The sequence below is a fragment of the Polypterus senegalus genome, chromosome 1 (assembly GCF_016835505.1).
Source record: "Polypterus senegalus isolate Bchr_013 chromosome 1, ASM1683550v1, whole genome shotgun sequence".
Classification (NCBI taxonomy): Eukaryota; Metazoa; Chordata; class Cladistia; order Polypteriformes; family Polypteridae; genus Polypterus; species Polypterus senegalus.
The window spans coordinates 78,944,780-78,956,995 of NC_053154.1; the positions used below are offsets into that span (position 1 = coordinate 78,944,780).

At 38.2% G+C, this 12,216-nt stretch overlaps 1 protein-coding gene across 2 annotated transcripts in view; it reads right to left on the minus strand.

Annotated features, from left to right (window-relative positions):
- Positions 1-12,216, minus strand: part of LOC120527719 (semaphorin-4A-like) — a 129,151-nt gene that overhangs the window by 39,968 nt on the left and 76,967 nt on the right. For both annotated transcript variants that reach the window (XM_039751477.1, XM_039751470.1), the window contains exon 3: positions 417-577. In XM_039751477.1, coding sequence (XP_039607411.1) covers positions 417-577 — 161 coding nt within the window. The remainder of the gene's footprint in view (positions 1-416; positions 578-12,216) is intronic.

Below are 12,216 nucleotides of genomic sequence, written 5' to 3' on the forward strand. Positions count from 1 at the left end.
GGATACAAAATATTTTCAAGCTGTCATGTAAAACAAACCTATGAGGTTATCTTTTCTAACCCAACAGGAAAAACACTGTAGTTAAACTGGTACTAGTAGTAGTAGTACTAGTTAAACTAGAAACTGAAGCACAAATGTAATGAAGTAAATGAGTTATTTTATTAATACTAATTTACTTTTCTTTACAATAATCCATAGAATGTTCACTATTGAACATTGAAAAGCATATTTTGAATTTATGCAAACCTTTATTTAAGCCCTATCTGTTAATATTTGGCCATTTTATTGAATTTATATAAGAATAGTATTTACAGTATCTGTCATTTAAAAGGTTCTCAAAAATCTAACAACAATACTTACATACAATAAGTCATATAACAATACATTAACTATAATGGTTTTTTCAATATACTAACCACATTTCTTAATTTCATGATCCCTGGCTGACTGATATTCACAACAAGTATTGCATCTCGTGCCCCAACAAACAGAATTTCTTGATCATTGTTAAGTAGTAATGTAGTTGTATTATAATATTCTGAGTCTCTGAAGTGAACCACAAGACGACTTTGATCATCTGTAATGGAAGAAGAAAACACTATTATTAAAAAATTAAAATAAGTGAGAAACATTCTAATGTATATTTTCAATCATATTCTCGTAACATAACATTGCCACTTAAGAAAAGTCAGTCAGTCAGTCACTTTTTAACCCGTTTTGTCCTGATCAAATCTGCAGAAGCCAATCCCAGCTAGCACAGGGTGCAAGTCAGGGATCAATCCCTGGGCAGGGTATCAGACCATTAAAGGGTATGCACACACACACACACACACCAGGGAGAACATGCAACCTTGGACTTTGAACTGGGAGGCACAAGCACTACAGCTGAGTCACAACTCCACTCAAAAAAGTATCTATATATATAATTCACTAAGGCAAGACACCCATGGAAAGCACGCCGGAAGGGGCGTGGATTCACTAAGCCGTCGAGAAGTAAGACGCCCATGGCGCACGCAGGAAGGAGCCATGCCCACCAACTCTGAGACCATTGGATTCAATGACAACTCACAGAGCCACACCCACCAACTCGGACGCGATGACACAGGAAAAATGTAATTTATGTTCGTCTATCGTATTATCCACATGCACCTCTGAGCCACGTTGACTGATCATAGAGGCATGTTTCTCACGGAAGTGAATCGGTATATGCAGCGTGTAAAACAGTTTGCGAGGGGTATCCCATGGGATCCTTAAAACAGTTGAGACGCTCTCTCAGCAGCTGACCTTCTTTGTGCCTGACCGGTTCATACAGAGGCAGTGCGAGAGAAAGCCACGCACGCACACAGGCAGCACCAGAGACAGACAGAGGCACACACACAGGCAGCTGGTGGGCGGGTCTCCATGAGTTTCTCTTGCGAGTGGGCACATGACCAGGCAGTGTGTATGCTTCGAGTGCGAGGGTGGACGCGACAGGACCAGCTAGGAAAAATCATGTCGCGGATGTGAATGACTGTATGCAGTGTGTAAATCAGTTTGTTTGTCGCAGATGTGAATCGCTGTATGCGGCGTGTAGAGCAATTTGCGAGGGGTGTCCCATGGTCTTACAGTTGGTGGGCGGGTCTCTGTCGGTTGCTCTTGCGAGTGGGCACATGAACAGGCAGTGTGTATGCTTTGACAGCGTGGGTGGACCCGACAGCACCATCTAAGAAGAATCATATTTGTCGCGGATGTGAATCGCTGTATGCGGCGTGTAAAACAGTTTGTCGCGAATGTGAATCGCTGTATGCAGTGTGTAAAACGCTGTATTGTATGTTGCCCTCTCCAGAGTTACATCTTTCCATTCACCTACAGTCATATCCTCAAAATCATCCCCATCTGGACAACTGTGTCTTTCAGGAAGTGATTACCCATCAATACATAATTATGCGGCGTATGCTACGCCGCGGGTTGGCTAGTTGATTATAAAACAACTTTAAAATAATGAGAATTTTTCATAAACCCTATAATAAGGAGAGGGTATCAAGATATTTTCTAGCCTACGTATTTCTGTCTTTTTTGTTTTAAAGCAAAATTCTGAAACCATCCTTTTCATTCTACTCTTTTTATCAAGCAAAATCTTCTGGGGCATGAATAATACTGCTTGCTGGCAAGAGAAAGTACCAATAACTGTTACGTATTTTAAAAGTAAATGACTCGTTGTAAATCAGCTCAACACATTATGATGTTTCCTGTCCTAGCTTACTAAATTCACCCAACAGGGTGGGGGGATTTTGATGTCAAATCCTTCACAGATCTGAGAGCTTCAGTGGTTCTAGCAAATAGTGCATATTTTCTTGTGCCATTGATGAAAACATCGATGTTGCTGTAGGAATGCTTCTAAATTCATGAATTTAAATATTATAAAAAATAAATTAAAACTGCAAACTTAATATCAGGCTATAAAGCTCCTCCACTCACCTTAATTTATTTCCAGACTTTTGATGACATCTTTTACATGCCTAATGCAGTTGACCATATCTTTCCTATGAAAGCTGTTTCTGACCCTCCTCAGTTTGTATTAGCATTTCTGTTCAGAACTTTGTGCTTTTTCAAACTTTAATCTGTATCTGACTACATTCTTATCTAACTGATTTAAGCCTTTAAGCTTTCATGTCTTGATTTTTTTTTTCAGTAGAATTTTATCCTGTGTTTTATCTGAATTTGATTATGCTTATTTATCAGAATCACACCACACTGCTTACAAATGAGCTCACATCCTTCACTTGAGTTAAAGCACTGTCACACTGTGTAGGCAGTGCTGCCAGTGATGTGACTCTCAGGGTTACATTACAGGCAAACTTAAATGTACTTCTCTTAGGTCTTTACCATATAAATAATTACAAAGACATTATTTTTGTTATCAATATTAATAAATTATTGCAATTAGATACACTCTAAATTTCAGTGAAAGAAAAAGAGAACTTAAATATATGTATATGTTTCTGAGAATTAAAGATTAATACCCTTGACTGCCACGATAAACTGATTTTTCACACTTCATATTCTGTAAACAGGATGACAATGTATAAAAATGCAGCAACGGAAATGAATACTCAGACTGATGCAAATGCTGTACCAAATATAAATATGATTATATAATAATTAAATGAAATACAAAAATAATCTATGTAGATGCTTTGCTGCAAATATAAAAGCCAGTATAAACTGTTTAATAAAAATTATAAAATATATTTATATTTATAAAAATTCCAAAATATATGTATTGTCATGACATGAATGATAGGAGCTTCTAAGCTTTGAAAGGAGTCCAAGATAATAAACCTCTGTTCAGGTGAAAGAAAAAATGATCTTGCCCAAAATTCGCCTCCCTCCTCCAAGGATACATGGGTTGCAACAAGTTTAGATATTGTAGGAATCTAAAGTTTATTCATTGGCTTTGACACTAACAATGTATGATTCTGCTATCACTAAATTTGAGAAGTTTCTTACAACTTCTTTAAAAAAATTCAGATCCCCTCACCTGTTAGATACAGCATACTACAAATGTATGCAAAAACTGCAGAGTTAAGTGTTGCCCTTTTAATTTTATCATTTGCTTCAAGGTGTAGAAATAGAAAACAATCAGTCTGCATTGCATGTAGGCCATGTTGTTGTGTGGTAACTAATGAATTCTAACTTCGACAAAAACAACATACAGGAACATATCAGATCTGACAAAAACTCTTCAGATTCACACCTTATATATGCTCTTTGAAAATATGCCAAATTCCGAGAAATAACGGAAACATTGTTCACACACTAGACATGCTTCACTGATAGACATTACCTTAAATCAAAAGGTGAATATTAAAATTTCTCCCAAATGTTAATTGTAGATTAAAACTTTCATGATGCATTTTCACTGATGGGATTCAGGAAATTAATCCATCCATCCATTTTCCAACCCGCTGAATCCGAACACAGGATCACGGGGGTTTGCTGGAACCAATCCCAGCCAACACAGGGCACAAGGCAGGAACCAATCCCGGGCAGGGTGCCAACCCACCGCAGGACACACACAAACACACCAAACACACACTAGGGCAAATCTAGAATCGCCAATCCACCTAACCTGCATGTCTTTGGGAGGAAACCCCCACACACACAGGGAGAACATGCAAACTCCATGCAGGGAGGACCCGGGAAGCAAACCCAGGTCTTCTAACTGCAAGGCAGCAGCGCTACCACTGCGCCACCCAGGAAATCAATCACAAAACAATAAATGAATGAAAAAGCTATACTGTATTTTTATTTGAATTACTTGTTCCTACAAAATTAAATAAATCTCTTTATTGGAAAGAGATTTTGTTTTCATCAGAAGATGAATTGTAAAGAATGTTAATATATTGTCCAGTTTCTCACATGGGGGTTGAATTCTGTTTTGTTTGGCTTTTTTTGTACTTTTTTAAGTTTGAATTTTTAAGGAAATTTTATCTATTGTAGTATTTTTATGGTCATTGAACAATAATCCCTACAGAATTTAATTTTGTTAATAAAAAAGAACAGTTGAAACCAGTTGTTCACTAAAGAGTGTTTTGGTTATTTTAAAAGTTTTTGGGAGAATTGAAAGAAAGCAATGTTGTTCCTTAAGGGTTTGGCAACACTGTATGCCCCTTTAGACCTATATATTTCTCAGAAAAGGGTCTAGAGAAAAACAAACAGACAAAACTGTCTTTTGAAAATTCAACATGGCTAAACATAACCCATGAGGAGACAAAATGAAATACTCCTAGACAAAAGCTGTTATCCAGCAAAGTTGTCACCCAGATTAATTAATAAGAAAATGCTCTGTCTGAAGTCTTAGAGTAGTAGTTTTAGATCTACCTGTGTATGAGATCCCACTCTGCCTGGTAAAACACTTTGTGCACACTGATAATGGTGATCTCCCATCAGTCTCAGTGTACTCTTGGTATCTAATTAGAATTGTCCTCTCATAGGCACTGGTTTTTGTGTTGCCACCCTGCACCCCCCTCCCAAAATGTCAGATAGTCTTTATTTTAAAATGGACCAATAGCGACTGCACATGTAAAATTTTATGAACTTTGGTTCAATGATTTTTGTGTGATTGGTGAACAGGCAAACAAACAAATTAACAATTTATGACTTTATTTATATAGATTTTGCTTTCTCAAAATTGTTTCATGTTTGTTTAGGATTAAAAGCTCAGTGCATTGCAGGATTGTGCTCACCTACTGATGTACTGGTGTTGCATTGCATCTTCTAACAAGTTATTTATATCATATTGCTTAACCAGATTTACATGTCTAAAATGAAAGTCTGGTCTTTATGAAATTCTGACCTTTTTAGTCTGACGTTTGTCTTTCCCACAGTTGACTAAGAGCATATGAAATGTTTTATAATGCTGTCATAGCAAAAGACATTGATTTGCCACTGTGGAAGGTCTTTCAGTTCTGATTCCAAAAAATATTAACCACAAAAAAGGTGAAAGGATTTGTGCCAATGTTCAAAAATTTTCAAGTTAACTAATATCTTTGATATCTAGAGCAACATGCTGTATCTTCAATCATCAAAATTCTGCTCAACCAATGATTTTCTTCACTTGTTTTTTTCCATTAACGATTCACGTAGAGAGTACTAAGCACAAGACACAAATCAGTCTTGGGTCAAAACCAAGTTCAGAATTAGGGTCAGAAATCACTCATAGTCGGCTAATTTAGAATCATCACTTAACTTAGCATGAATATCATGGGAACATGGAATAAAAAATAGATTTTGTTAAACAAGACAGTGAAGCAAAAAAAAAATAATGTGTACATATTGTAAAATTACCATATTGTCAAATGCAAATTTTTATAACCTATGGATTTATAAACACAATTTAGTTGCAAGGTATTCAAATAATGCTACATTAGCTATATACAAATTTTAGGCACTTTAAGAGATAACCTTTTTTAAATTAAAGGCTTGCAGTTATGAAGATCTTGCATAGGAAGGTTAGGGCACAAGACTGGAATCAACTCTGGATTGAACACTAATTGATTATGGCACACATCACTTATACTAGCAAATTTAGGGCCTCCAATTAGCCTGTTACAAGTATGTTTGGGATATGGAAGGAAACTGGACTACTTGGAGAAAACCAATTGTGGAGAATGTTTAAACTACAACATACTCACTGAACTGGCTGAAAATCATCCCAGGTCTCTGATATTTTGTAAAGCTTGTGAAATTTACAGCCATATATGCTTTCAGCAAAACAACATACACTGATCTTCTTTCAGAACTTACCTTGTTCAGAATTGGGTTACAGGTACAGCTGTTTTGCTAGAAATGCAGTGAATTCAGAAAGTATTCAAACCCCTTCACATTTTTCACATTTTCCTATTTTTCAGGCATTTGCTAAAATCCTTTAAATGAATTTTTCCCCAAACACACATACATACACATTATATGAAAATGATATTAAAATGTATTATATTAAAAAAGTTTTCCGACGTGTCTGCGTTATTCAGCACACCGCTCGCCCAATTATTGCTCCTACTGCGCACATCCTCTCTCCTTACCACCCCGTGACACTCTTAATGCTAACAAAGTTGGTTGTAATGGCAAGTCAGAAAAGCAAATTATCTATTCAAGGGTATCGAATTTTAGATTGATATAGAAAAGAGCAACAAGAGCTGATAAGGAACATCAAAAAAAGAAAATGACCAAAAAATAGCTGCATATACCGGTAATAAAAATCAAGAACAAAGAAAATCGTCCATTAAACAAACAAGTGAAAAATATCCGGAACAATATGCTAACAGAAATGCAAAAAAGCAACCTTTATAGAATGTAAGTTAGGAGGTAAAGTAATTCACGATATTGTTTTTGACGAGGCATTAATGTAATTTAATTTTTTATTTACTTTTTATTTCATTTTATTACATTTACTTTTTTACTTCTATTTTTACTTTTAATTTTTACTACATTTTATTATTATATTGTGTTTAAAATGGACAGCTATAGTGAAATACTCAATTAAATGATTTTCTATCTATACTAGCTTAGGACTAAAAGCCTTCCTCCCACACCCTGCATACTCTTCTATATGCAAATCAAGTCAAGTTGGGAAGCATACACTGGTACAGTGCATTGCCGCACCAACCACACAACGAAACAGCTCGGGATCACAGTTGGCAACCCCCCAGGCAGACACATGGTCCAGTCCCACCCTCTGGAATCGACCTTCTATCTGCCACAGCCAGGTGTTACATGGATGACCCCCTGGCCTGATCCAGCCACTCGGATCCCCAACAATGAGGATCCTGCGAGCTGGATCACCCTCTGGAAATCGTGCCACATGGCCGTAGTGCCGTAACTGACGCTCCCTCAAAATGCAGGTAATGTGCCTCATTCAGGACTCCATGAGCCTCTGCTCATTTGACAGAAAGTCAAACCAGCAGCACCCAAGGATTCTCCAAAGAGACGCAGTATCAAAGGGGTCCAGTCTTTGTCTCAGGTCACTGGGTAGTGTCCATGTCTCACAATCATATAGCAAGACAGGAAGCACCAGGGCTCTAAAGACTTGGACCATTGTCTTTTTACATAGATATTAGGAGTGCCACACACCCCTTTCCAGCAACCTCCATCTACTGACTTCATAGGAAGAGTCACCAGAGACATGAATGTCACTGTCAAGGTAAGTAAACTTCTCGACAAGGTCGACACTCTCTCCGGAGACAGACACACTGCTGATGGCTGTGCCTAAGAAGTCATTAAAATTATATACCATCTCCTCTCATCACAGAATCACATTTTGTTAGGGAGAGCGCCCCAACACCCTTTGGGTGGCTCAGCCAGGAGATGCCCTTGGGGTTTGGCGAGTGAAGTGAGCAAGGGGTTGAGCCCCCAAGAATATGCTAAAAATATTTTTTAAAAATGTAAAACATTGCGTTTTTATTCTGTGGTATTGAGTGGGGAAAATTAATTTAACTGATTTTTGAACAAAGCTATGCTGTGACATAACAAAATGTGGAAAAGGTAAATGGGTGTAAATGCTTTTTGCATCCATTGTACATCCAGCTGCACCCTTAAGTCATGTGGTTCTAATTTAATGTATTTACATTGTGAACGCTGGCCCAGACACACACAGACGGACAATATAGTTCCACCCAACACACGTTTATTTGTACAATATTTACAAATTAGTGCAGTCACAAACCCCAGTGCTTCGAGCACCGATTCCCCCAATGTCCAGGCCACACAGTCCTGTGCCTCTCTTTCCCCTGGCTGCCTCCAATCCTCACTCCAGCTCCGTCCTCTTCCACCCGACTTCCGCTAATGACTGGAGGGAGGCGGCCCCTTTTATAGGAACCCGGATGGGCTCCAGCTGCTTCCCGGCAATCTCCTGCGGACACACCCCCGTGTGGCGAAAGTGCCGGCTGCGCACCCGGAAGCCATCCGGGTGTCCCCTGTCGTCTTCCCCCTGGCACTTCCTGGTGTGGCGGAAGTGCCGGGCTCCCGGGATAATCAGGCACTGGCGGTGGCCACGGGTCCCTACAGGGCTGGGCTTTCAAGCCCTCTACCCGAGGCCTCCAGCATAACCAGGACGGACGCCCCCTCTCGGCGGGAGGAGGCTCAAGCCCTCCTCTGGTCCTCCTGGGCGTGCCCGGCCGGGGACCACACGGGATATACCGGCATCGGGGCGCCGCCTGGCGGTGGGCACAGGTCCCTACAGGGCTGGGCTTCCAAGCCCTGTACCTGAGGCCCCCAACATAACAAGGACGGACGCCCCCTCGCGGTCTGGCGGAGGCACAAGCCCTCCTCTGGTCCTGCTGGGACCACAACATATATACAGATCTCTCATTAGTAGGCACACATGAGCATATAATTTAAATGTATACAACAACAAAAATAAAACATTACACACAGTAAAAGGACAAATAATAACTAAAAATAATAGTTCAAACATTATCAAGATATGTAAAAAGAATATATTGTTAAGGTATTTCTATAACTTGATGTTCATGATTAATAATACAAGTGCACAAAAAAAAACACATTTTCACACAGACAGCTAATCAGAGGTGAGGATAAACTCTGCAACCTTTTGGTGTAACCACAAGAACGTAGTGCACTGTCTCCTAGATTCTCATGTATTTAAATCTTGATCTGGTCTAATCACACGTCTATGCATGTTTCAAATACTGTGAAGTATTTAAAGCAGAGCTAAAAGAATGTGGTACAAATAGATTTTTGAATCTCTACATTAATTTCAAAACACATCATCAGGTTTCCACCTTATTTTTCATTATGCTTTAAAACTTTACTTATAGTGAATTTGTAACAATCATCTAGACTATATCACTTCACAGGAAAGCACTAAACTATGCTATGCAAATGCTGCAATTAATGCAGGATTAAATTCAACTACAAGTTTGTTTAATATTGCTACAGTGGTGGCATATTGGCTAAAGGATCAGGGCTGGTATCTTGAAGGTTGCCAGTTTGAATCCTGGAACTGACAGAATGAATGCAATTCCATTGGGCCCTGAAGCAAAGCCTCTAACCTACAATTGCTCTGGGGTGCTGTACAAATAGTTGACCATGCACTCTGCCCCTAAAACTCTGAGTAAGTTGGGGTATGTAAAAAAGAAGTTTAATACTTGGAGATGAATACATTATACCAATAAAAATAATGTAATACTTGGTATAGCTCAAATTACTAAAAAATGTGTACAGAGTATTTAACTTTAACAATGCAAGCTTCTATTCATTTAGTTGTTTTCTAGCTGCCCAAAAATAGCATTTCTTTTCTAGTCTCTACATATATTTAATACAGATCTTAAATATTTTTAAGCTGAAAAATATATTCTGTTAACAAATGTCATTTCTTAGCAAAGACAATTAAACATAATTTACATAATATTTTCCAACCTGATTCATCCAATTCACAGCTGAAGGGGGACTGGATCTAATGCTATGTTCCATTTGAACTGGGAGGTCAGAATTTCCGAGTTTCAACTGAAATGAGCCCACGAGTCAGATTTCCTACTCAGAAACTGACACCACTGGCCAGTCCAAGTTTGTCCGACCAGATTATGATGTCAACACAAAATGGTGATGTACACCTCACACTTTAGTAAAAACTGTAGTATTATACTGTTTATTAGCACTTCTGTTTATTTGTGTCTCATTAAATGAGTTGTACACACAGTACTGTCCAACAACTATATATGGTCATGCTGCTATGCTGTTTGGATGTGCAAAACACCCAAAATGGGTTGTTATCAACTAGCATTTATTCTGAAAAAGCAAGCACAATAAAGGATTTTCTGGAGGCAACCACATTGGCTTTCCAAATGTTTAAAACAGTGTAATGTTATTCCAGGCTCCAACATCTGACTTCTGAGATAAATGGCACACAGCTTTATTCTGTCAGTATTGGGATCAAAGCAGCAATAAACACTGGATGGGACACCACTCATCACAGGACTCACACTTGCCAATTAACTTTACCCAAATATTTCTGGGCATGTGGAGTTAAAACTAGAGTACACGAAGATAAATCTACACAGGTATGGGGTGAATGTGCAGACTCCACAGAGACAATAACAAGGCTTGAGATTCAAACTCAGAATGCTGTATCTATAAGCGCTAAATCTTGTTATTCAAGATTTAAGATTCTTTACAGAATAGATTATAGATACTTTTTTGATAAATTAATAATAAATTCAATTAAATTTAGATTAAAAAAGAAAGAAGAAAGAAGGAATTTAAATTAATAAAAAAGAAATGCAAAAGCTAAGGTGGTACGATATATAGGGGAAAAAGTATATATCCAAAGCATTACAGTTGTAAACAAGATCTAAACTGTGTGCAAATGCAACAGAATAGAATACTTATGTGTGTAAGGTGCAGTTTGCTAGTTTGATTGTTAAATAAACTTAATGACATGGCAGCAGCTGAGAAACAATGAGGTAAAGAATTCAGTCTGTGTTAATGAATGTTTGAAAAAAACTGTGGTGGCATGTCCAGGTTAAGAAGTCTTATAGCCTGTGGATAGAAGCTCCTCCTGAGCCTCTCTGTTCTGGCCATAATACTCCTAAGCCGTTTCACTGATTTCAGCAGGTTGAAGAGATAGTTACTGGGGTGAGAAGAGTCTCTGATGATCTTAATTGCTCTGGTCCTGCATCTCCTGATATACATATCCTGCAGAGATGGTAGATCATATCTGGTGCAGTGTTCAGCTGACCGGATCACTCTCTGTAATTATATGCATTTGTGTGTGTGTGTGCATGTATATACAAGTGGGAAAGTTAGCAAATCCTTCACATAAATAATGCAGTACACCTAATGCAATCTCACATGGGATAGAAGCTGCTGGAATTTTCTTGAAACTACACAACAGAAAGCAGAAATTGGCTGGACTGAAAACATTGACAGGACTCACAAAAACCTTTCCAACAGCCAGGCTTTTATTAGGCTATGATAGAGGAGATAGAAAAGAATGAATTGGAATACACTACACACATTTATGAACTTTCAGTCACTTCCATTTGTGTGGCTTTATTACTCTGCATCAGCTCAACTTAAAGATTTGTCTGCTTTTAGTGTGTGTTGTTTCCTGGCTGCTATAGTTGTAGAAAAACGGCATTCCCCTTCTAGTCATCGGGGTAAGAGTGCATTAAAATGTGCAAGAAAAAACTTCCATCCTCACTGCATTAACCAACTTATGGTTACGATGTGTTAAACCTGATTACTGGGCACAGTTTTAGTTACAGTGATAACAGAAAATTGACTTTAAGCTAAGCATTTTTATTTTAACCTATTTTGCAACTTTGCTTACATGTAAGACAGCCATAGCTTTAGTGCATTTACTCAAATCCTTTTTACTTCAAAAGTAGGAATAACTTATACTTCTGTGGTATGAGGCATCACATATACTGAAAATGAAAAAAGTCTGACTTCCTCTTTGAAACCACAAGGATTGGTGCTGTGTTGCATTTTCTAAGCTGCTACCTCATGTTGTCTCTATTAAATTGTTGATTTCAAACAGGAATTCATGTGGTCAAGTAAAGTAGATCTCAGCCTGCAAGCCTAAACATAAAATCCTTCCAAATCAAAAAGATGGGTTTAAGCAGGACCTTATTGTGCTTGAAGTGTGGCAGCTCAGCGTGAGCAGATGTTTACAACCAGTGTAAAAAAAAAAAACTGTGTATTTTGGAAAATAAG